Here is a 26,125-nt window from a genome sequence, read left to right as displayed (position 1 = left end):
ATCGCCGCGGTGTGTGTGTGTGTGTGTGTGTGTGGGGAGGGGAATAGACGAGTAAAAAGCATTTTATTCACGAGAGGAGAGAGGGCGGGCGCGCTTTCACAGCGCTGGCTGCGCTTAGACTGAAATCAGCCTTCCTCAGTGCTAGCAGTCGTTTGCAGATCCATGGGCTCGTTTTCTTTTCGCCCACCACGCGCTTGCGGATGGTTACAGAAAAGGTCGTAGAAACAGGCATGGAAGCAGTGTGTCAGCAGCGAGCTGAAGCCCGGGGAGCTCGGGCATCCCTTGGCTTGCCGGGCTGGGGATCTTGCTAGAAACCATGTGCTTAAAAGCCGTTGGTTACCCCGGACCAGGAAAAGTGAAGACATGCTTTTAGGGCACGAAGTGTGAGCTCCACCGGGGTAAGTAGCACCATTTCGTGCCTTGACCTGCAGCTGCAGTATTTGGGTATCCACCAGTGAAAAGAGATGCTACTTCTGAATATGAAGAGCATTAGTGCAAGTGTAGAGGAATTAGCAGACCAGGTTCTGGGGTTACTCAGCATGTGTACAAACCCCACCGGTTGTAAGCTGCTTTTGGCCAAGTCGTTTCCAACTTCAAATGATGTAGAATCAGACCCGGACCTTGCCCATCATTTCGGACATAACAATTAAAGTAAAAAGTATTAGACGTGTTCAGCCTCCCACTGCAGTCCGTTAACGCTCCCTCCCCGCGTCAGGCGGCGCCTTCCCGCCCCTTCTTGAACTTTTCTTTCGCTCCTCACGTTTTCTGGACGGATCCTGAGCAGGCAGGCGCACAGCGGCCCCTCCTGCCTGCCGCAGTCGCTCACCGCACCGTCGGGTCCAAAGCCGTAAAAGCTGGGGCTGCGGAACCGCGGCTGTACCGCACACCCCCCCTGCCGCCGGCAGAGGAAAGGACGGACGGCTGCACGTTGTGTGCTTTTTGCTTTTGCATCTTCGGTGTGATGTTTGAGCCTGCGGTTACAAAACCGGTCACTGAAGGTAAAAGGGAAGAGGCTCACAGGCTGGTGTTGAGTGTTCCAGAGTTGCATTTCTGACGTCTTAAGGCAATGTAGACCTCTGAGTTCAGAAGGGATCCGTGGAAAGGCTGCAGAAGGTTTGGCGGCAGTGTGTGAGATAGCTCTGCGAGTTATGTGTGTTACATCCGTCCTGACTCTGCATGCAACCTGGAGTTGTTCTGTGCCATTATAAAGCTGCATCTGTGCACAATGACTGTAGCAGCCTTATGTGGGTTCTGCTGATGCCAAGGGAAAGTAGTAGCAGAAGAGCCTAAATAAAGAATCTGTTGTTACTTTAGCAGTTGTGTGTAAACTGCAAAATCTACGGGTTTCCCCTGAAAATGAGCATGCTTTTCAACCCGCAGCAAACATACACTTTAGTGCACTTTCAAACTGAGTAAGTTGGGGAAGGTGGAGAGGCAAAGAAACAGTTGTGGTTTCTGGGTGCATTTGGTCTAGAAGCTTCTTTTGCAATTTAACATGAATGATTTACCTGGTTACAGATTAAATCTGTAGGAGGTATAAAGCTGGTTCTGTGCCTAATATACTGAGGAACACAAAAACATCTAAGCTGGCTCTGGTGCAGCAGGTCTTGGTAGGCGAAGCATAGCAAAAATGGGAGATGTTTCTTTATCTGTCCCCTAATGAGTCTGTATGGTACTGAATTTACATTCTCCAGTCAGCACTAACACGCAAGTTCTCTGCACTCCCAATTCATCAAATCTGACCTCTCCTTTCACGTAGATTTTCTAATAAACCAACTATATCATAGAATCATAGAATGCAGCTCAGCTGTAGCTTTGTTGGCAGGTCCTACACAGGCAAGAGCAGAACTCGAGGTGGCCTGGCCCATCAGGAAGGAAGGACCTTTGGGGTCAGCTGTCAAAGGGTCAACTTTCCATGTATGCCATGGCTCAAGGCACTGGACTGTGCAGGTGGACCAAAGCCCTGCCATGACAGGCTGTGGCTTGGAGTTTCGCTTGCCCAGTTGTGTGGATCAAGCTGGCACCACAGACCCCCACAATCAGGGATAAGAGGAAACGAGGAATGCAAGTCTCTGCCAGCTAAAAGATAACGATATGAGATAACAACAAACAGAACAACCAAAAAGGGAACAACCCTGAATACTCATTTGTGGTTGGAACACAAACTGAACTCAGCTCATCATGAACACACGGCTCATGGTTGATTGGCTTGAAAGGGCTGAGCATGGGGCGTAAGAAAGGAATAAAGGCAGAAGCCATTACATTCCGTGCCGACTCAGACTAGCTGCCCGTTGGCAAATGGACCAATAGCACAGCCATCAGCAGGGGCACCCCGATGCCAGCTGCCAGGGAAGCCACAATTTGACCCAGCATGGCTCAAATCTGGTGAGGACATGCTCCATGTGTTCAAGGTCAGGTTGGACAGGGCCTAGGGCAACATGGTCTTAATGTGAGGCATCGCTGCCTGTGGCAGGGGTGTTGGAACTAGATGGTCTTAAGGTCCTTTCCAACCCTAACCATTCTATGATTCCATGATTCCTGGGGAAACTAATACCAGAGCTATCCACTCATAGGACATGGGTGAGAGCGATAATTTGGGCACTCATGTTATTTGAAATAAGGCCTTAAAACATGGATTGATTGTAAATATCTGTCTAGCTGCCGTAACAAAGAACTAAGGAAACTTGTTACCTTTTTTTACTTGGCATACATTTCTTCTGAGTGATTGCTTGGTTAGTGTCAGAATCCAAAAGAAACCCCAGATGCTCCTCTGCTAGTATGTCACACTTACGCTGAGTGGGATTTAAAATCAGGGATAACTTGTAATACTTCTGCTTGTTGCATTATAAAATGGCACACAGTAAGGAGGAAGCAATGTTCAGTTTCTGTGAATTACACACTATTTTGTTGCAGTAAGCAGTGCTTCCCTTGAAGTTCAAAGTAGGGCACAAACCTTCATCAGTCTAATCCTATGCTATTAATTTGTGTGGCACATCTGTGACAGGCCATTAAGGATGTGACTGTTGCCCACCACCTGAGTTACACTCTGCCTGTTCTTGATTCTCAGTTTCAGTAGGCTGTCCCAGAATCCCTGCTTTCCCTTTCTCCCCAGCAGTATATAGCAAAACAAAGTCCTGCATTGTCCTTTTAGTTTAGAAGGGATAAAGTTGTTTTTCCATATACTTTACTGCATCACTGCAGACTATAGTGGATTGTCATGGCGCACGTGCAGAGAGCGTTAGGTCTCTTCTCTGTTCCTTTTCAAATGAAAACAATGGTGGTGTTACACTCATCCTCTGCTTTAAAACCTAGCAACCTTTAAAGGAACATGATCTGAGCTGTTATATGGCAGCATGGGGCTGGAAAAGGGCTCTGTGTCTACAGTTCCAGGAGGTTTCTAAGGTGCTCTGCTTCTTGTTCACCAATAGATGTCAACACTTTTCTAAAACTACAGGCCACAGGACTTGAATTTAGGCAGCTTTTTTTTTTTTTTTTTTCCTTTTAAATATTTTCTAATAAGGTTCTGGTTATCCTGTGCTTCTGCAGATTACTATTATTTGGTAATTTCATTTATGTGATATATGCTGTCCTTTTTAGATTACAGTTGTAGATTTTAAAAAATACTAAATAGCAGGTTTTTGTACAGACATCTCTATAGAGATGTCTATAGACAGCACAGCAGCATTTTACTGGGCGTAGAAATTGCCTGACTGATTCTCTTGCACTTTTACTAAAAAAAAATACTTTTTCTTCCTAATAACTCTAAACACTGTGGTGATTAAAAAAAAATGGGAAATTCCTTTGGTAATTGCTTTCTTGACCCAGTTTTAGAGTTGTCATTAATTTACAACCTAGTCTACTTCTTTGGCTCTATTTCCCTTTGCTGTATTTAGCTTTGTTTCTTTGACTTTTGTTATATAACATTAGAAATGCTTTTTTTGATGTATTTTTTTGCTAAATTTGTCTTTCCCATGCAAGCTTTCCGGCTTGGCTGCCTGCACTTCTCCATTGCACTTTTCCAGCAGTGTCAGGGGCAGTTCAGTTTGGACATTAGGAGAAGGTTCTTCACTGAGAGGGTGGTCAGTCACTGGAACAGGCTCCCCAGGGAAATGGTCATGGCAGCAAGCCTTTTAAAGAGTTCAAGGAGCATCTGGATGACACTCTTAGTCATATTGTTTAATTTTAGGTAACCCTGTGAGGAGCAGAGAGTTGGACTTAGTGATCCATTTGTTTTCCTTCAAACTTGAGGTATTCTATGATTCTGTGATCTTCACAAGGTGCCTTCTTTTTATGGTAGCTTTGAGCAGTTCTTCAAGAAAGGTTGTCGAAGTTTAAGTGTTATATTCTCTTTTGCATGCAATCCATTGCACCTGAATTTATTGATTTATTGCTTCATCTGACCACCCTTCTTGCACATTGCTTGATCTTTACATTTCAGGGATTACTGCTTTAGCTTGCCCCACTGGTGGCTTCATGGTGCTTATGCTTTCAGAGGCGTTGAAAAGGGTGGAGAAGCATGGTGAACATACCTGAGATTTTCAGTCCTGAGAGTCATTGTCTCCAGCTTCAGGTTAACACAAATTTGAGCCCATTCTCAAGTGGTCCAGCCTCACAGTGGCCCTGGATGCTGTATGTATGTGAGCACACACTGGTTAAGACAAGAGCTCCTGATCCTTCAGCAGGCCAGAGCCTGAGCATATTATTGCCCTAACATCAGCCCTGGTTCTCACTTGTATGCTTAGGCCAGCCCTAGAGCCCACTTACTCTTGCAGTGCAGACTCTGCCTTTCTTTATAAGAACGTGCCGTAGAACTTTGAATTACACTTGCAGTTTTATGTATGTTAAATTTGCGTTTGTGCTACACAGTAAGAGGCACAGAATCGCAGAGTCACAGAATAGTTTGGGTTGGAAGGGACTTCCAATGATCATCTAGTCCAACCCTCCTGCCCTGCTGGGACATCTTTCACTAGATCAGGTTACTCAAAGCCCTGTCCAACCTGACTTTGAACACTTCCACTGATGGTGCATCCACAGCTTCTATGGGTGACTGCATTCCAGTGTCTTACCACCCTCATCATAGAAAATGTCTTCCTTATATCCAATCTAAATCTACCCTCCTTCAGTTTAAAACCTTGTTGAATAGACATAATAAATATAAGTACTTCTGTCTCTTCAGCAAATGTTGAATTTTAGTGTTCCTTTCCTTGCTCAATTTTTTGATAAACATGAAGAAGCAAGAGCCCACCAATTCTTTACTGCCTACAGTCTTTGAAGCATACTTGGTGCTTGGTTATTGTGCAGGCAGCTAGACTGTAAATCTGCAAGAGAGGAAAGACTGGAAACCCCAGGAGTCACCCTATTTAGGAAGAGCAGCCAAATCCCTAGGAATTGTCTCACTTGCTTAGGCTGCGGGTGTTCCTAACAAGTGATCCATGTAGTGGCTGTCCTGTGCCTTTTGTCTTTTCCCTCTCAGATATCACATAGTCCCATACTTCTTACTCGTGGATATCCTGACAGGCTTTACAAGGACCTGAAAGACTCACCTCAACGTGACTGAGCACTTCAAAGTCTGTTTCCCTTATTCACCCTTAGAGCCCCCCCGGGGAGATACCCCTCCTGAGTGTACCAAGGAGTACCCCTTCCTTTGTACCACATCCCTTTTGCCTGGGTGTGATGGCTTTTTGGACAGCAGATGATGCAATCTTAAGTCTGCATTTAATGAAGCCCAATATGGTGACCTTCCCATCATATTTTTGTCCCATTTTCAGAGACAGAAGAAAGACAAGGAGAGAATTAGTCGTCTGGCAGGATTTATAAATGTATGCTCCAATACCTACTCTCAATATTCTCAGATCCACGGGAAGTGGATGTGGGATATGTCTGGATATGAGAGGTGGAAGAGGCAGGAGGGAAGACAAGGAATTGGTTCTTTGACTCATTCAAGACATTGTCGTGGAGAACTTCCACTTGCATGTTAAGAAGGGAGGCAGCTAGGAGCCAAGATCTTCTTCTTCCCTCTATGTATGCCCAGATCTAGTAGTTTTTCCCTTCTAAGTAACATGACATACAGCTCAGTCTTCTGCAGCATCCTGCAATTCTTGTTAAACATGGGTGTTCTCTGTGCCTGCTTGTGGGAGAGGATGGAAACTATTTGATTATTGCCAAAGAGAAGTAACTGCTTGGCTGAAGGAGTTAAAGAAGCAGCAAAGTACACTGTGTGATAAAGCAGAGCAACCCAGCTGGATGGGAGCAGGAGAACAGAAAGATAAGGAACTGGTTATTTTGGGACTGTTTGTGAAACGACAAAGAACGTTGGAAAAACCAAAACTGTAAACCAGGAACTAAACATGATGTGCTAAAACTAGCTTGGTATAAAAGGTAGAGCAATAGGCTAAAAATATCTTTTGCTAGAATGGTATAAAAGCTGGAGCAATAGGCAATAAAGTGATTCGCTGCATGAAGATGCTCTGAGTCCGTGCCGTTCATACGCCACAAGTGGCTGCCCTAACTGGGGCATGAATAGGAGGCTCACGGAGCCCAAACCGGTGCCGTAGCCTGACTGAACCAGGAGCCGCGGGAACTTTGATATTGTGCACCGTTAAGCAGGTGAGCGGTCAGGAACCAAGGGAGGGAAGTTATCCCGAGATCAGCAGCGCAGTCTGGAAGTAATGCGCCATCTGCTTGAAGCTCAGCATCGGCCCGTATCGGGTCCGCAACTTGTGACTTTGTTAGAACGGATCCGTGATACAGTGCCTGACTTTCCAGCTGGCAGCACTTTCCAAATCCCCGCTTGGCAAATTGTTGGTAAACGGCTGCATGATGCTGCTTCAAATGGGGACCCCACAGGAGGGAAGCATTTGACAACCTGGTGGCAGATCCTGGCCACTCGTTGCCAGGTACAGAGCAGCGCTGCCACTGATGCTGTCACGTCTAAGGAAGCTACCGATGCTCCTGAGGGGGTAAAATCTCCTGAAGCCTCATCACCAGCTGGCCCCCCCCGCACTCTCTTCTGTCTCCCCGTCTGCGCCTCCTTTGTCGTCGCAGTCCTCACCGCTGATCACAACGGTCGTCACAGCACAAGCACCTCTGTCAGGAGCGGCTGAGTCGGGTGATGACTCTGATAACCCTGATAATCCTAACGACCCTACAGACCCATTTGATCCTGGTTTTGTAGATCCGGAGAAGGAGCCGGACTTGTTTCCTCCTCCTGCTGAGTTGCAGACATTTACAGGGAAGCAGGGGTGGGGTCCAGAGGACCGATGGCAGGATTGCAGGTGGGAAGCTCTTAACTGAGGGGACATGGGGGTAGCGGTGGCATGCCCAGTTGTCTATCGGCCACACCAGGCTACCTCAAAGACATGTTAACTAAAAAAAAAAGGGGGGAACCGGGATCAAGACTCCCCGCAAGATAGACTGTGGAAAGCCACATTCGTCTTGAACTTTCTAAATCGTAATGGCTAGCTCAGTCGGTAGAGCGGCTGGGGGGCCTTGCACATTTGGTAGGCTCTCTTTCAACATCTCAGCCATAACAGCATGGAAGTTACGCCACATCGTTGTATGCACCTTTGTGTTAAAATAATTAAAAACTTATTAAAATTAATTGTTCCATATGCTATATGGAAATACAATTATTAAATTGCTATATGAATAGACACAGAGTAAGTGCTGTGCACACGTGTGCGTGTGTGAGACCTTGCACATGCATCTGTGTGGTGTAACAAATATACATTGTGCATAATGCACAACAGATATTAAACACAGACCTTTATAACAGTAAAATATGTAATTATAGACACATGAATATAAACCTAGATTATTAAAGCCTGTTAAGTACACTGTATGAATATATATTTATATTATTTATAGCTGTATATGCAACAGTATATAGACACCTAGATACACAGAATGTGCAGGCATATGGATGTATTATGACAAATTGTGTGCATAATACACAGCATTTATCATAAAAAAACCCTTTAAAACAATAAAAGCTTTAAAAATATATATTTTAAAGCCATATTCAATTAGTAAATTCTAATGATATGGGGTGTGGTGTGTATTATAGCAAATATAGTGTGTGTGTGTGTATAAAAAAATATAGTCAATGCTGCTAAATGCATGCTATGATAGTGTAATTACCCAATTTAAACCACTATGGATCTACAGCTATGTAGAGAGCTCTATTTGCATCTGTGTGTCTGTGTGTGTCTGTTAGAACAAATACACTTTGTGTCTCATTAAAGCCATCATTTATATTGATAAAATCTACTATATGTAGTGATAAATATAAAGCTAACCTTTAACAATAAATACTGCTAAATATGGTTTATGAAAATAGAATTTTAAAATGTTTTTCAATAGCCACATTTTTTTAATGTTGGTACATAAGTGTGTTAAAATATATCAATTCACTTTTATATATTATATAGATAAAACTAATGAGCAGATACACGCACATGGAGGAGGCTGAGCAAGAGCGTGATTGTGTCCGTGTTATTTAAACATGGGTGCAAGGATTTTAGCGGAATGTGTTACATGAATCTACGCAACCACTCAGAATCGATTCATAAGAGTATCCAGAAATTGAAACATTTAAACAAAGACTTGCAGCTAAGTCAGGGGTGGAACGCTTTTGGTCTGTTTTCATGGCTCGGGAATTTCGGACCGTGGGTCAAAAATATTGCAGGGTTTATTTTAATAGCTCTAATTGCTGTATTAATGATTGCCTTATGTCTTCCTTTTTTCTTGTGTTCAACGATCACAAGGAATCTCAATCAATCGAAGGAAGTATGAATCAGGTTATGGTCACACAGTTATATGCAAACCTTGCCCTTTCATAGATAAATAAAGAAGGGGGAGATGTAGGAGAGGATAGAAACTATTTGATTATTGCCAAAGAGAAGTAACTGCTTGGCTGAAGGAGTTAAAGAAGAAGCAAAGTACACTGTGTGATAAAGCAGAGCAACCCAGCTGGACAGGAGCAGGAGAACAGAAAGATAAGGAACTGGTTATTTTGGGACTGTTTGTGAAATGACAAAGAACATTAGAAAAACCAAAACTGTAAACCAGGAACTAAACATGATGTGCTAAAACTAGCTTGGTATAAAAGGTAGAGCAATAGGCTAAAAATATCTTTTGCTAGAATGGTATAAAAGCTGGAGCAATAGGCAATAAAGTGATTTGCTGTGTGAAGATGCTCTGAGTCTGTGCCTTTCATACGCCACACCTGCTGGGTCTTCTCCCTTCTCTCTCTAGAAAGAGGAGTTCATCTGTTGTTGTGTCTGCTTGGGGTCTAATGAATACATTTTCCTTCCTTCTCTCCACACTAAAATGGTTAATACAGTGGAAACGGAGAAATTGTGAATTCTGTTGTGAAACATAGACGTTGGAAATTCTGTTATATGGTGATAATTGCATTCAGTTAAGAGATAATTAAAATCCTTGCCAAGACAGCCACACCTTGTTCTGGAAAAACACCAGGGAACACCCATGGTTTTACGTGCCTGGAATTTAGGATGTTAGCTTTCAAATCGTGTGATAAGAAGGGTGGGAGCTAATAAGTAAAGATTGTTCTTTACTACAAACCTAGTCCTGTAGGGTAGTCCTCTTTGAATACGAGTTGCTGAAACTATCCACTTGATTTTCCTCTCTCCTACGCTGCGGTCAGTGTGTCAGTATAGGTACATTAGTATCAAATCCACAGAAGCCACCAGTAAAAATCCTTAGTATTTTCCCAAGCTGTGTTACTACTCTGTTGCATGATTCCTGGTAAAACAACCTAAACCACTTAGATCTCATGTTTGCCTTTAAATGTAGGGCTTATTCAAACCTGGGGAAACAAAGCTGGAATTCAGACTAAGCCAGCAAACCAGCACTAAATTACTGGGCAATGTAGTTTTTATCCTATGCTAATCAGCAGCTTTGACTCATAAATCATATGTAAAACAACAGTGGAGTCCCACTGGGTGTCTGGGTGAAAAAAACCAGGAGTGTCCAGGCATATCCAGAGGATAAGCAATGGGAATTGTACTGTCGGTCTTGATCAGGTTGCTGTTTCCAAGCATCCTGTGGCTTGTGGCAAATCTAAATCAAGGATGCTGCTTTTCCAACGATTTCTCCATTTCCCTGTGTTTGCATGCCAAGGATTTGCTTTCAGGGTAACCAGATCTGAAATGCATGTGAAGATCAGAGAATGCAGCTCCAGTGCTGGCTCGGTGCTGCCAGGGAAACGGCCAGGCTGGCCCCGGAGCAGCTCCCTCCCTTGCCACAGGCGTTGTGCTCCAAGTCTGCCTTGTGAATCCTGAATGACAGGAACTGGGTGGGACTGGGTCGTACTCTGCCTCAAAACCTTCCTGTTTCCGCAGGCACAGCCACCCAGGCTCAGCAGAAAACTCTGGTGGAAGAGCTGAGCTAAACTTTCAAACTGAGGAAGCCTGAGTAGAGCACTTGACAGCCATAGACCTCAAAGGGCTTGGCAATCGAGGTCAGTACCACTCTCCTTATTTTGTAGATAGGAAAATAGGTGAAACAAAGCTACAGAAGAGGGAAATTCTTTGCTTGAGATCATGGGGCAGTTTGGATCATGGAGCTAGTTCATGAATCTCCTGTGCCCAGACCTGCTCTTCTAGGTACTGTGACTTAAATTGACAGTTATTCCAGGGGAGTTGGTTGTCTCCATAATTTCTGCTGCCTCTCCTCCCACTCACAGCACCTCCTAATACTAAGCAATGGCTTATAGTGCCTAATCAGAGGTACAACTTTGGAATACCATCTCGCAGCAACTGTGTGCAGCTCAGTAACATATCCAATTAGGAATTAAAATGTGAACTGCATGTTTGAATTATGCCATGTGTTGTGTTGATAAGGTCTTTTAACTTCCTGGCTATTTCCATGTAAACCACCTCTATCAAGCAAGTTCCTAGTAGACTTCCTGGAGTCTCTGGCACTCTCCTGCTCCATATAAGTTGTTAATTGAAATTGTAAAGAGTGTGATAACAAAGTCAAATAATCAAACAAAAAGAATTAAAATCTCTGGAAAAGTTGTGCCCACAAAGCCAGTTCCAGTAAATGATTGCCATGTGTTTGGAGTTCCTGATAGACAGCAAAGAAATGACTCTCCAGGGTTGTTACATCTGTTTGTGATTGATGAGCCATACTTTAGTGCATGTTTATCTTCTCTCCACCAGATAGGTGTGACCTGAAGATGAAGCCCTCTGCCACCTATGAGATGTTAGTAGATGGTGTTGGGCCATGGGACTTCACTGGCGGTTTTGTTCCTTGTGAATTGCTGCTTGTTGGAGAGGATGCCTATCCTGTGCTTGTGAGCTCTAAGAAGCAGGTTCTGATTGCCGTTTCACAGTATGGGAAGGGCCGGATGGTGGTTGTTTCTCATGAAGGAATCTTGAAGGACTCCAAGTTTTTCCGGTTCCTCACAAATGCTGTGGAGTGGCTCAAGCCTTCCCCCGAGGCCTTGGTTGGGGTCCATCCTCGTTTGGACTCCCTCTCCCAGCTGCTGCTCAGGGCTGGCACCAAAGTACAGGTTGGGGCAGAGCTTACTCCCTCCCTGGGGGTGTACTGTATGGAGGCCTATGACTGCACGCAGGCAAAAGACTTGGTTGGCTTTTTAAAGGGAGGTGGAGGGCTGCTCGTTGGTGGCCAGGCCTGGCACTGGGCTAGTCGACATGGCAAGGAGAAGGTGCTGTTTGAATTCCCTGGGAACCAGGTGACCAGCGTGGCTGGTGTGTACTTCACAGGAAATGCTGTGGAGAAAGGCATCTTCAAAGTTGCCAAAAAAATTCCCAAGATCCCATTAATTGTCCCGTAAGTATCTGAATTGCTCTCTATCTAAACAGCTGATTAGGTTATGCAGGTGAGGTGTTTAGAGAAGATTCTTGAGGTGAGAAATGGGGATGATGGTGAATGCTGGTTCTCTAATAGCCAGGATGGGATACAACTGTTGTTTTCCAATGGAAGGGGGATCTCCCCACTGGTTGCAATCAGAAAGTAAGGTGTCTTTGCTTCCAGGACAGCTGCGCCAGTCCTGGGGAATTCATTGAAGGGGAAGGACAAGAGAGCCATCTTTTAGGGCAGACTGCCTGACAAAGTGTGTCTGAGTACAACACAGAACAACATGGGGACAGGAGGAGGTACTCCTCTCCCTCTCCCCACATGTGTGTACAGGTTCAGGGCAAGTTTCCCACAGTTCAAAAACAGGTTGGAGATGGAGCACCAGGCTAGCCCTCTGGGCCAGGCTGTGGCTGGCAGCTGCTAAACCTGTTTAGCCTGTTACTTGCAGAAATTCACCTTCTGCAAGTGAAACCTTGGGGCTGGCAAGTAGCTGAGGAAGTGGGCTGGGTACCACCTCTCTTCTCAGCTCCTGACACAGGCTGTCGGCAGGAAATCTCCATGCTCCCAGTTTGTCTGAGGCAGGTGCTGTGCCATGTGCCTGGGTACATACTGTGTGTGACAAAGGGTCTCCGTAAAGTAATAACCAATGGAAAGCTGCAGATTAAATGCCGGTCCTATGGGCATGCAGAAGGGCAGCATAGCTTATTCTTACTGAGTTGGCTGCAATGGCCGTGTAACAACAGATTCTTTCCAGGTGTTGGGGCAAAACCATGTTTGGCAGAACCAGGAGAAAGTGTGAACAAAGCAAATGAAAGTAATTCAACGTGTCTTTCTCTACAGTGGCATATAGGAGGCATTTGGAAATAGCAGAGATAAGAGGGCCTTACACAGTATAATCTCTTTATATTGTGGAGGCCAACTAGTGGTAACATGAGGATTATGTGTTAGAGCCCTGATTCAACTTCTAGTCACTTGTTATTTCTCTAGCTGTTTGCCTGTACATCTTGCCCATCTGGCCTAACTATCGTTTGTTCAATTTTCAATAGTGGCAGAGGATGAGAGAAGACACAGAAATCTTTTGGGCTTGCCTAGTTCATAATGACTAGGGTAGGGTAAATGGAGAAAGCTTCTGTTATAGGAGATAACAGAATGATGAGATAAATGATGTGCCAGTTCCCACATCATTTGCAGTTTAAGCAATATGGAAGGTCTTCCGATTTTTTAGTTTCTGCAATGTATTTAGATTGTCAAGCTGCTCTTCGGAGGTCTCGAAACTTTGTTTTGACCTTTTCTTTCTCTCTGCTTTTTTTAAATGAGTGCTGAGATCCTTACAGATTTGCTTGGCTGCAAAAACTAAGGCTTTAAAAAGGGAAAAATTAGGTACTGGTGAATTTATTTAATTTTTTTTTTTTGTTTTAAAAGAACTGATAACATGATGTACTAGGATCGAATAATAAGAATGAGATGGACAAAGTGGCCTTTTGTGCAAAAGATTCTGAGGCTGCGGCTAATCTGGACCTCTCTTGGTTCTGCAGGCACCAGGCCAACCTCAGCCGTGATGCTGAGTTTCTCCTGAACGGTGTGTTGGAGTTGGATTTGGTGACAGGGGGCATACCCTCCATCTTACTGGTGCACGGCATGCTCTGCTTCCCACTCTGCCTGGACAGCTCGAACCGCTGCCTCTTAGCTGCGGGACACTATGGCCGAGGCCGTGTTGTGGTGGCAAGCCATGAGAGCCAGCTGTTCTCCCCAAAGCTGGCCAAATTCCTGCTCAATGCTGTCTGCTGGCTGGATGCTGGGAGAAAGGGGCTGGTGGGTGTGGATGCCAGCCTGAAGAAGCTGTGTAGCCTCCTGTCTCAGGAAGAGGTGAAGTCGCAGGTGTCACAGCTGACAGGCGACATCAGTGTGTACTGCTGCTCTTCTCATAGCATCAGAGAGGCGGAGAGGGTTCACACTTTTGTGGCAGAGGGAGGTGGCCTGCTGATCGGGGGGCAGGCCTGGTACTGGGCTTCCCAGAACTGCGGCAAAGCCGCTGTGGCACAGTATCCTGGCAACAAAATCCTGAATCGCTTTGGGCTGAGCATCCTGGGGCAGAGCACGAAGGCAGCTAAGCACCCACCCGTGGGGCCCGGGGACCACTACCACTTCCGCAAGGCACTTGCTCTTTTCAGCAGGCATGTAGACAAGCATGAGGAGGTCAAGGGCCCCGTGAAGGACTGGCTGCAAAGGCTAGCACAAGACTGCGCTGCCTTTCTGCACATCCCAGCCCACGACTGCCCTGCCTATGCCTCGCTCCACCGCATCCTGACCAAAGTGCTTCAGAGAAGTGGGATCCCGCAAGTCAGCAGGCACTGCCCTGTCAAGAGCAACTCCAAAGAGGCAGTCCTTCTCTGCATGGCCACTGAGCTGTCCTTAACCATGACAGACAGTGCAGCCCTAGTGCAGAAATGTGCTGCTGGGGTCTGTGCCCTCCCCATCACTGTGGAAATTGATGGCACAAACCCAGGTGAGCAGTATATCTCACTTCCTTCTGAGGCATCCTGTGGTGGGTATTGGTGGGGCCCCTGTCCTCGGTGTCCCTGTGTCTGCAAACATCTGAACATGAGCACAGATATGCAATTTGACTATAAACTTGTGAGGAGGCTGTCTTCTGTGTAGTGGCAGACAGGCTCCTTATGTGACCAGCCGTGATTTCAGCACTCTGAAACACCCCTTCTGCAGCAGAAGAACCACCTAATAGAGGTGCCTCAGAGTACCTGCACAGCACAATGGCTCTGGGGAGAAAGCTTCCTAGAGAAACAGTGGGCTCTGCACTGCAGGTTGTTGTTGCCATGGTTGTGCTGATACAACCGTCCATGGGACCATCCTATGAAGAGGTAGGAGTTAGGAACAACAGGTTTGTTTTTTATCTTGATAATTTCAGAGTTGTAGCACAGTCTCACAGCTTGTGTTAGCACAATTGATGGAGTGAAGGTCTGGTTTTAGGGGTGAAAATGAGTCTGAATGTATTGGATTGAGCACAGTGGTTTTGGCCAGAAATATTCACAATTTGTGTCATCTCACATAAACCAAACAGAAAGAAATGCTAGGAAATCCTGAACACTGTTTCAAAACTGCCTTTGGTGCAAATTCAGCAAAACTGAGATGAATTGGTGAAACATTGTGATATGGTCTAATTTGCACTCTTCCTTGGATTAGGTTTTGCTTGACAAAACTGGTCCTGCCTTCTTAGAGGGCAGGAAAGGCTGTCAGTTGAGTGCTTTATGACAGTTCAGCTCTTTTTAGGACTTTTGCTGTTCGTGTTGGAATATGCTTGAGTAAACTTTATGTCAGAATTAGGGAGTGGATTTTGCCTGATTAGTACAGTAGAGATGAATCAGTTTTGTTCTGTGTATTGCAAATGTTTACAGAGACCTAGGCAGAGGAGACTTGCATTTCCATGGGAAGACTGTCTAAAAACACCCTAATTTGTAGTGGTGTGGTGGGGTACCCATCTTACAGGTACATCTAGAATAGGACAGTCCTTTTAGGCTTTCTCATAACTTCTGGCAGCTAGAAATGGAAATTCCTGGTGCTGGACCAGTCAGTAAGGAAAAATGCGATGTCACTGTCAGTGTGTTATTTAGGAAATGTTTTATGACCATTACAACTTAAGACATGTTTAATACCACCACAATATACACCTCTTGTGAGGGCTTTAGGGTAAGAGGGGGGGAGTGGAGGAAATGTAGGGGGTTTGGTTTTTTTTTAATGATTATTATTATTTTTAAAAGATACTTGTAAACACATTTAAGCTTGGCATTTACAGAAGTTCAAATTTGGGTGAGCCTGCTTGCTAGTGGTGTGATGATCTTGTTCACACTGGTACCCTATTGCTTTAAAACTGTATTTCTGGCATGTCGGTAGAACGTGAGACAGTTCTGTGAGTATAGAGTAAGGGAAAATAAAATGATTGAAGAGTCTTCTGTTGCAGCTTGAAATCTCCAGAATCTGTAATGTCAGGCCAAAGAAGTGCTTGGCTGTTTAAGGCTATGTTCTCTTACATTTTAGGTAAGACAGCCTGGAGGAGTACGGGACTCTACATCCCTGAAGGGCACACAGCAGTTATATTGTTCCCTTGCCTGGTGGTGGGTGCTGGTCTGAAGGTAAGCTGTCTCTAATTTGGCTTCTGTTTACACTGATGTATTTGTCAGGTGAGCACTCAAAAATAGCACCAAGAAGGATTTTCTCACTGGTTTTGCTGCCTTTTTCAGTCATTTCCTACTGCTGCCACTCTGTGGCACTTTCTATGAATTGGCCTAATTTTTCACCTTGTTTCCCACTTTTCTGTTGTGTTCCTCTTATTTCTGTGTGCTGGCAGGATAAGTGAGAGTGGCTGCTGCCTAAAGGCAGCTGAACTGGCTTTTTTGTTCTTACTGTGCAAAGAGAACTTATCAAGGTGATTTTCAGGGCCAAGATAAATACTCGAGTCCTTCTATGCATCAAATTTAGTTCAGTCTCTCCAGATCTCTCATAAGGTACTTTCACAGTGCTGTCACTGTTACTGTGTAGATGTATCCAGATCAGGTATAAACTAGTTACTTGGGATCCTGTTCTCTGCAAGGAACAAGCAGATAAGTGCTTACCTGCTTGGATATTTTTTGCAGCTCCCTGCAGCTGACATGCAAAATAAACTCAGGTGTTTCTCTCTGATTTCTCTCTGTTTCTCTACAGCCACATGCTGTCTGGTTTACTGTATGAGGACCGAGGATAAGGCACAATAAAACAAGCCAGCAGTGGTCACATCTCTCCAACTCATATGTTACAGGATGTGACTTTGGTGCTGGTGAAGGAATTAGCAATGCAAGTACAACACAACGACAGATGTCACTGCAGTACCCTGAACTGCTGGTGAAGGATGTAGTTGGGCCAGTAATAATGGGAGTATAGCTGTAAGACTGTCTGAGATAGGGATAGCACTAAGCTTCACCAGGTTTTTTTCACTGTACTGCTTCTGGTCACCAGAGGCTGAAAACTTGCACTAGGCTGGAAGGCTTCTTCTGCATGTGTGCCCTGCAGGGACAGTGCTGCAGCAGATGACTCAAGATGTTGTGGTCGGTCTGCCAAGTTACAGTTGGAGCCCTTTGACCAGCTCTTGCTACCCTCCTGTTTGCCAGGTTCAGATTGGGTGTCACACGGATGACCTCTCTCACGCCACAGAGCTGAAACGGGCCCCAGTGGTAATACGCACATGTGATATTGCCTGCCAGAAACAGACTGTTTCCTGCCTCTGGGGGGGCCTCATTTACATCGTAGTACCAGCAAAGAGCAACCTGGGAAAAGTGCCCATCACGGTGGAAGGGGCGGTCAGAGCTCCTTTCTTCAAGCTTGGTAGGTTTGTTTACCTTACTACCTTTCTCCTTAGCGCTGTTCAAAGATGCTGCTGTCCTGTTCCTGAAAGAAAGGATGATTCTGTGCTTAGGAATGTCTTAGAAATGCCTGGGTTTAGGAATACCCAGATTTAGTTTCCTTGCTTTGTTGTCCTCTGGGATTCCAGGACTTAGTCACACTGTGCCTGTTACATGGCAGGAGATAGATAGGTGAAGGAGCTGTCACAAAATGGGCAGGGTTTGTCCAAACCAACATTTCTTGGAGGTTGGAGTTGTCATTTCTGATCGAAACCATTATGTTGGAGGGAGACAGGCTGACCCTCTGTCACAGCAAAGCTTGCTTTGCCCTCTGCATGCTTTACTGTGCCCCCCATATGGCCATTTCTAGTCCCTACAGTAAATCTCTGCTGAATTTCCCATGTTGCCGCCAGTGTCTCTTCCTATATGCAGTTTCTTCTTGCTCTTCTGTCAAACTAAGAAAACCAGGGTTGTTATATGAAGCAGCAAATCTCTGATGAAGAAGAAGAAATGGGGTCATCAAGAGACACTGGAGAAACGTGATGCTGCTTGTTCTCAGATGGAAAATGGGTATCTGTTCTAGCTATGCTGTTACTCTGTTATATGCCAGTCCTTTTCTGTCTGTTTTGCATCCATTAAAGAGCCTGAGGAGACTTCTCAAGCACAGGATAAAGATTAACTAGCTAGCAGCCACCACCCCCAGTCAGCAGCTACCACATACTGTTTTCCAAGAGAATTTCATGACTGTGATCTCTTTCTCCAGCTTGACCTCTGGGAGCATGCTCAAAAGTCAGAGCTGTGCTAAACCGCTTTTCTGTGTTATTGATGCAGGGGAGACCTGTGAAAGCCAGTGGAAAGCCTGTATCCGGCACTACCCTGCTCCCTGGGCAGAACTAGCTGTTGAGAATCTCATCCTGACAGTGCCGTCTGACAGCATCCGCCACATGGAGAACCCACAGCCACTGCTGACCCTGTGGAACGAGATCATGCTGGCAATAAGCAAATTGGCAGCCATACCAGCAAAATTCCCAAGGCCAGAGAGGATTGTAACAGATGTCCAGATCTCATGTGGTAGGTACATTGCCATGTGGCTTTCTCACGGGCTGAGAGACAAGTGGCCTCTAGCACCAATGTCTGTTCCTTCAAGGTTGTTTTGCAAAGCCCAGGCTGGGAATATATGTAAGGTGTTAAATGACTGTGACGCTTGCATAATTGTGAACTTTTTCATCAGGATGGAAACATGGTAAGGCAGGGTTTGAAAAATGTATCGACCCTTTCAGATGCCTCCCACTCTCCCTGAGTGTTGTCTCACTCAGCTGTTCTTCTGCCTGGGTGTGTTAAGAGGCAACGCTGCTGACTACAGTGGCATTGACTCTCATGTATTTCACATTCATTCTCCCTCCAGGATGCACTACAGAGTCAGTACAGCTGAGAGACAGCAACCTGATTTCTGTTTTTCCCCTGCCTCAGCCACAGGGCTGTTCTCACACATTCAGTGCCAACCGTTGAATCTGTGTGTGCCTACCTGCTGGAGATGGGCTCCACAGGTATTGGTGGTTATTGTGGGCAAAGCTTAGCCAGAAAAGATGTGTGCCGGAGATGATGGCAGGGGAGAAGTAGAACCAGTATCACTGTCAAAGCTCGTGAGTGTGTAGTTTTACAGCTGTTGCTCCGTCTGTCCCATCCTCCCCCAGCTTTTCCAGTTCTGAACTGAGTGGATTTGATCTAGAGTCAAATTATGTGGTAAATGTGGAACTGAGCAATACAAGTTTTGTTCAGTTGTTTTTCAAAATAGACTGGATAAATTCATCATCCCACAATGAGACAAGGGCTTGGCATGAACCCTAATGTCCTAACCCTTTACTAAGCCACATGGAAAGAATTTGTTGCATATCTTGGGAGTGTTAAGTTCTGCTATCTTGAGCAAACGCTAGTTTAAAAATCATAGTCTGCAGACATAAATGGTTTCACTCACATTTTTGGATCTGATTTTTTTGGTGCCAGTGGCTGCTAAATACATGTATCCCTCTTACTGAAAAAAGAGGGCGCTCAAGATCTTAAATGGTTCCTGCAGGATGGGGATTGCCATTCATGTTCTCCACCTTGCTTCGTGTTATCTACAAGCTTAGTGTTGTAGACAAAGCCAGTTGTGTAGGCTCCCTGCGTAGTGAGTGTGAAGGGCTGCTTAATCCCCTGCTACAATTGGGTGTTTGAGTTCAGGTATGTGACTCTTGTGTAAGGTTTTGGGAATCTTCAAGAAGGACAAATTAGGGATGAAGACACCAAGGAGACATAAATAAAATCCCTTGCAGTGCAAGATTCTTGCCTAGCATGATGCTAGGAAGTTATTTATAGAATAGCTGTCTGTGAGGTTAAGAACAGGCTTAAGCATGACCAGCTTTGCAGCCCTTAAGTATGACAAACTGTGACTTCCATGTGTCTCATCCACACTGCTGATTACTGGAGTGCAGACATGCAGTATCCACACTCTACATGGGAAGACTCAAGCTCTGCCAGAGTGCTGAGCCACATTAATGCATGATTGGATTGGCATCAACTGTTCTCAGTTTGTGAGATTTCAGATGTATTGTGGGCAATAGTCAGGCTTTTTCCTTCATCCTAAAATCTCAACTTCAGTCCAACCATGAGCATATGCTTGTGTAAAACTGTGCTTAACTGATAGTTCTAGTAGTACTACCTTTATACTGATTATTTGACTATTTGTTAGGGTGAAATGTAGTATTTCCGCATCCCACAAAGGGAAAAAGTTTTCATTCATGGTAGTACAGTGTGATTTGTGAGATGAAGGAAAGGCACTAGAGAATTGAAAGAAAAATATGGAGTCATTTATGTCTAAGAGGCACTGGGGTGAGCACTTACGATGTGTGTTGGTACCTGTCTTTCCTGCAGGCTGGATGCATGCTGGCTACCCCATCATGGGGCACCTAGATTCAGTGAAGGAGATGTTAGATATGAAGCATATGCAAACTACTGGTCTTTGGGGTCCTGTCCATGAGCTGGGACACAATCAACAGCAGCAAGCATGGGAGTTTCCTCCTCATACCACCGAGGCCACCTGCAACCTCTGGTCTGTCTATGTTCATGAGAAGGTGCTGGGGATTCCCAGGCATCAGGCCCATCAAGCACTGAAGTCACAGTGCCGGGAGGAAAGGATAAGAGAGTATTTAAAGAAAGGCGCTCAACTGAAGGACTGGAAGGTGTGGACTGCTCTGGAGACATACCTGCAGGTAACTGGGAAAAGCGGGTGTATTAGCACAGTCAGTGAAGCCTGTGTCAGAAGAATGTCTGCAGCCTAGTGACTGTAGCTGTCATGTCTTGTGTTTGCTTACAGTCTGGGTTCATGTTGGGTCCAGAAAGCACCGGAGAGGTATAGACAGAGTGTCTAATGCTGATGTCTCCTGAAAACCTTCCTTTGCCAGATTTGGGCTTAGCCGCCCAGGGAGAGGGCTTAGTGCAATATACAGATCTTTCTCCCTAGGGCAGAAACAGGAACTGCTCCTTGTTACACAGCATGGGAAAAGTATGATCAAACTTGGGCACAGCTCTTTAATCTGCTGCAGTTTTCCTGTGAGACACTGAATTAGTTGGTAAAAGCCCCTTGGTGTTGTGAAGTGTCTAGAAGAGCCAGGATTCTAGCAATATCTTGGTGAGTTACATGGCTAGGCTTGTCTGCAAAACGTAGCAAAGAGCAGGGTGTTCGTATCAGCCATTGCTCTGAGTAGAGCCAGTGTAATCCATCAAGCGGCAAAGGGGCAGGTTCTGTTTATCCTCCTGCACATGTAACTGGATCCCTCACTGTGGTCAAGCCTCTAAATCATGAAGCCTGTCCTAGATTAAAGTGCATTATCTTGAGGAGCATGCAAGAGAGAGATTTCCCTTTCCCCTTTCCCTTAATCCTCATAGCAACTGCCTAGTCCAGAGCTAGTCTCAGCACCAGGAGTTTTCCTATCAATAGGGAATTATCAAAGACAGATAACCTGCCTGTTTGTTCTGCCTAAGGTGTAAGTGCTGAACTCTTTAGCTATTTCAGCATGATGGAGGATTTGTGGAATGCAATTTAGTGTCAATCTCTTTCGTATCAGAAAGTGAGATGTAAGTCATAGCTTGGTAAAGAACTATGGACATTGAGTAGACATTCTGCATCCTGTCATGCTGTTATTCCAAGTCAACTCTTCATAGTAAGCTTATCTTGAGCAACAACGTAGATTGCCGTTAACAGCAACAGCAGTTTTTCTATCTGAATCCCTTTTGTTCTTATTCCTAGCCAAAGCATGCCCTGCTCACAATCTCTCCTTCCTGTTTTCTGATTGCTCCTTATTCTCCTGCGCTCCTGATTTCCGGGTTTTCTGGTGGTGCCTTCTTTGATGCTTTTTCACTGTGGAAGCAGCTTTCCTCTGCCCAAAGCAGCAGCTTGTATAGTAGGTTGCTGACATTTCTGACTGCTCCCAGTGCATCTTTTGTCTCTGTTTTAGGAGGCAACTGTAATGGGAAGGTGTATTTTTCTGTAATCTAATGCTCTAAGTTACACTCTGAAGCCTGAAAATTGGATGCCTTCATCTAACACTACATTTATTCTAAAAAACACTGCAGAAACCTGTGGAATTTTCTATTGCTTACAACACAGATATACTGCCAGTGAAATGAGAACTTCATTCTTTTTACAATATATTCTTCTCCATCAGTTGCAGGAAGGCTTTGGCTGGGACCCCTTCATCCATCTCTTCTCTGACTACCAGAAAATGTCCTCTATCCCAAAAGACAACCCTTCTAAGATGAACTTGTGGGCACAGAAGTTTTCTCAGGAGGTGAATAAGAACTTGGCTCCATTTTTCATAGCCTGGGGATGGCCTATCAAAAAAGAGCTGTCTGTGGAACTGTCCTCTCTACCCAGCTGGGACCAGGACCCAATGAGATCCTATAGACCATGAAGAGAAAAGATGTAAACTTTGATTCTCATAGTAGCTATGGCGTATCTTTTTATCCTTGTGTGTTGATAGCTCATGACAGCATTCATGATAGCTCACTGGGTGCTTAGCTTTAGCTTCTTGCTGTCAATGGAGGTCAACCACAGCAGAAATTCAACTGAATCTTGTGTGTGGATCAGCAGTGATCTAAGCCATTTTCTGATGGGTTAATTGACACACAAACTTTGTTCTGGGTTTTTCACCTCAGGAGGAATGTAATTCTGAGTAGATTTAGTTCCTGCAGAACCTGTCTCTTATGAAATGGAAATTTTCAGGGTGGAGCAGTTACTGGAGCAGTCTCAAGGACATTACCAATAGATTATGGATCTTTAAAGTAAATAGTAGCTTCCACAATGTTGTATTCTTCAATTATAATCTCAGTGACATGAGATTTTCACTATGGTTTTGGTTACCCTAAAATCCCTAATTTTTAATCACTCTAAGTATGCAGAACTTCCATACCTACTATCATGAAAGTGACCTTATAATGCTTATATACAGCTTATATAATACACTGAAATGCTGTAGATTTCTTCCTACATTGTATGACTGTGACCCAACATCCAGCTTCGTGTGCATAAGTCAATTATAAGTTGCTATAGCCTGACAGCAAGATACATCCCATGCAAGACAGGAGAGTGGAACCAAAGAGGGAATTTGATTATAGTCAGAGAGGAGGAATACAACAGTTCATCAAAACAGAGGACCAGCTTTTTCCAAGGAGCAATAGAACTTAATGTTTTTCCTATTTTATTCATAATTGCTTGGCTATTACAGGGGCTGGCAAACATGTTAATGCTTCGCCTAATAGCATACCAGTCCCAACCCATTCCTTGTGTATCAGCAGTAAATAAAACAATCATGTGGACTCTCAGGTTGTGTATGTGGCCCTACTTTCATGTCTCACAATTAAAAAAAAAAAAAAAAAAACCCTAACTAGAAGTGACCCAATTTGTTACAGCACCTTTTTGGTTTTGTTCTGGCTCAGATGTGGTTCTGATTTTCCTTTGGTTCACTGGCCTAATATTTTGCTTTGTCTTTCAACCTTTCTTTCAACTCTTATTCATTACTAGTACAAGTTGTTCTTCCAATAAAATAAATTCAGAGGCTAATCTTAGCTTAGACACTGTTTTAGTACTGTTTTGGTCCTGATTTGGAGATTCAGATGAAAATTCAGATGGTATAAAGATTTAGACCTGACCCTACCTACAGAAGCAGATTTCACCCCTAATGAGTTTACCAATAAAAGTTGAATTCAGGTCCATTAACAAAATGCTCAAACTATTATCAGATCTGTTACCTGAGGATGGCAGGATCTATTTAATTTTTTTTTCCATGAATTGCACAACTAACCTGCAGATGTTTGGGCTGTTCTGAGGGAGCTGCTTTACTTACCTTGTAATCATCATACCAAACTAGAGCATTGTTTTAAGCTTAAGTTGCCTTCTATAACAGTAAGCATCTGAGTACCATGCCCTCCAAAATAAATAGAATTCTGCAAAATATACAGACTTAATTCTGGTAAATCATCCCTGTTCCTTTTTGGAAAAGAAATAGTACGGTACAGCTTGGATGATATGACATACCTTGTGAACTTGATAGTTCACATTGCTTAGTATCTGTGGGCTTTCATGAAACTGTAATCCAAAAATCCACTACTTAGATGAGACTCCTTTTCAGCATTAAACGAGTTGCATTCCTAAGTATGTGATATTGTCTTTCTTGTATGCAATGTTTGTCTACCTTCTCTTTTTGAACCTACCTGGAAAAGGGTTAAAAGCAGGGGATACGATTGAAACCCTGGACTACATAAATGAGTCAATAGCTGTTACTTTCTGCATTTGCCTCTGCAGTAAAAGATGTCCCTACTGTGTGACACTGGATTAACTCTTGCATTGCTAATAATTTAGATGGTCTCTGTGCCTGGATGGAACTGGGAAAATAGCTGGTAATTAATTACACTGAAAGGCCCCTGGTAGGGGAAAAAATGGAAAATAATCCTGGTCGCTGGCTGAGAGCACAAGTGTTTGCAAACCAGAAGCCTTGTCTTTGTCCAGCATGGCCATTATTTGGGTTGAAAGGTCATGGTGGAATAAGAGCCCAGGAGGTCAAAAGTTGATAGAACATCAGATTGGGACTCTCCCATTGTGTGGTTAACATGTACATCGCCTACTTGGGTCTTTGGACCTATTTCTTCCTCCAGGTCCTAAGGAGGCTCAGTATTGATGACTTTGAGCTCAATACACTGACCATCTTGATGAATTCTTTGGGAGTTGCTTGGAGTATTGAATTCAATGGGACTGGATACATCACTGTTCTCCCCTAAATCAGTGGAGTCAAGATCCTCTACATAGATGAAACTGAAATACAAAGTTTGGCAACTCTGTGATCCATAGAATGCCAGTGTGTGAGCTTAGGTGCGGAACTGATGTGTGCACTGATGTAGACAGACTATGGCTATGCTACAGCCTTCATATAGTAAGCTGACATGTGGTTGATAGAGATGACCATAAGCAGGGAAGGCACAAAGATAGATAGGATGACCAAGAGGTATAGCAGAGCAGTTTTGGATACCACCAAGATGACTTGGCAGGTGCATGGTCTTTGGTATTGGTAAGGGATATGACTTCACCAAATTGGCTGTGAATAAACCCAGGCAAAATTGAATATAGTCCAGTTCATGTAATGACTGATAAATGTACCTGAAACATAAGAGAGCTGTGGTGTGTGGCCTACTGCCATTTCTTACATGGGAAAATACAAGGCCAGGCATAGACTCAGCCAGAAGCTGTTGCTGCTTTTGCGGAATGTAAAAGGTATGTGTGGGATATACAGTTTCTAAACTTGCATCCAGCTTCTGAGAGTCCAAAAGCAATCCCACGATCAGTGTGGGATTAGTGTACTCGAACGTCCCATTGTTTGAAATAAACATACATATGTGATTGCGAAACAGAGGAAATTATCCCACAAAAACTTAAGTGTAGCCAAGCGATTAATCTTAAACTACCTCATAAAGAAGCATTTTTCCAACAAATTTGTTTTTGAAACAGATCTCCCTGAAATTCCCACAGCACATCAAAACCAAGTAACAGGGTCCTGAGCTGCACGGTGGATTAAACCGCTCGGTGGAGAACGGTGTGGAAATACAGAAGAACAATTTAATTGATGTTAATACTGTAGAAGAGAGGAAGCAGCTTAGAGACCTCTGTCAGTGGAGACGTATTTTTAGCTGTGCTTTAAGATGTCCCAGAATGCTCACATAGAGGAGAGGTTCAAGGATGTGTCAAACAGCAGCAGCTTCAGAGGTGAAGGACATGGCTGTCATTGCGCTGTGGAAGGGGACATGAGTAAGTCAGGGACCTACCAAACCTCTATGGTCTGAGGAGAAATGCTTGACCCCAGTAGCAGGATTCAGTGGCATCTATTTAGTCTCAAAGGCCTGGTGGCAGGCGGCTTAAACCATAACAGATGACTTCGCATGACAGCGCAAATTCCAGCTGAATCATCCTCCTATGGGTTCCTCCCAACTGAAGCACATGGCTGGCTGTTAACTCCAAGTCCAGAGATGGCCACATAGTGTGTGGGCACTGTCTTGCACCCTCACAGGCTTCCTTGTTGCATGTGACCAAGAGTGCACTTTTCAGACAGGCAGCACTGCGTGTAGGGAGGGAGATGAGGGTCTCCACAGCAAGCCACCTCTGATATTTATGGTCTCTACCATGCCCTTTTTCTCTAATCCTTCTATTCTGGATAGTTTGTCCAACTTCTGTGCCAACAGACTGCTTATTCCAAGTCTGTTTACATTATTGAGGTGGGGCCTTTCTCATCCAGCAGGCACTAAAATGCATGTGGCCATAAAGCTGCTCTGCCCTCAGTGGCCTGATTTTGCCTGTGCCTACTCTGAGA

The 26,125-nt window shown here is 44.5% G+C and overlaps 1 protein-coding gene across 3 annotated transcripts; it reads left to right on the top strand.

The window, feature by feature from the left end:
• The first annotated feature begins 64 nt into the window (after positions 1 to 64).
• On the top strand, positions 65 to 23,093 carry TCAF2 (TRPM8 channel associated factor 2). 3 transcript variants are annotated; one of them, XM_030478071.1, is made up of 9 exons: positions 65 to 398; positions 10,365 to 10,483; positions 11,187 to 11,820; positions 13,383 to 14,353; positions 15,898 to 15,992; positions 17,004 to 17,217; positions 18,066 to 18,305; positions 20,145 to 20,482; positions 21,938 to 23,093. In XM_030478071.1, exons 3-9 carry the CDS (start codon positions 11,204 to 11,206, stop codon positions 22,181 to 22,183), a joined length of 2,721 nt encoding a protein of 906 aa, XP_030333931.1. In that variant the 5' UTR covers positions 65 to 398; positions 10,365 to 10,483; positions 11,187 to 11,203; the 3' UTR covers positions 22,184 to 23,093. The 3 variants fall into 3 exon arrangements, with proteins under 3 accessions (XP_030333931.1, XP_030333933.1, XP_030333930.1); XM_030478073.1 differs by lacking the exon at positions 65 to 398 and adding an exon at positions 10,130 to 10,284; XM_030478070.1 differs by lacking the exons at positions 65 to 398; positions 10,365 to 10,483 and having other exon boundaries at positions 11,128 to 11,820.
• Positions 23,094 to 26,125: the final 3,032 nt, after the last annotated feature.

Source organism: Strigops habroptila, chromosome 3, assembly GCF_004027225.2.
Source record: "Strigops habroptila isolate Jane chromosome 3, bStrHab1.2.pri, whole genome shotgun sequence".
NCBI classification, from domain to species: domain Eukaryota; kingdom Metazoa; phylum Chordata; class Aves; order Psittaciformes; family Psittacidae; genus Strigops; species Strigops habroptila.
The sequence above is the reverse complement of the archived record's forward strand: the minus strand, read 5'-3'. Positions and strand labels throughout refer to the sequence as shown.

Excerpts from the sequence above, each read along its gene's own strand:
- TCAF2 (XM_030478070.1), top strand. The coding sequence starts at position 11,165 with ATGTTTATCTTCTCTCCACCAGATAGGTGTGACCTGAAGATGAAGCCC. Across the intron at positions 17,218-18,065 it reads AGCTCCTTTCTTCAAGCTTG|GGGAGACCTGTGAAAGCCAG; the intron begins GTAGGTTTGTTT and ends TTATTGATGCAG. Across the intron at positions 20,483-21,937 it reads CTCTGGAGACATACCTGCAG|TTGCAGGAAGGCTTTGGCTG; the intron begins GTAACTGGGAAA and ends CTTCTCCATCAG.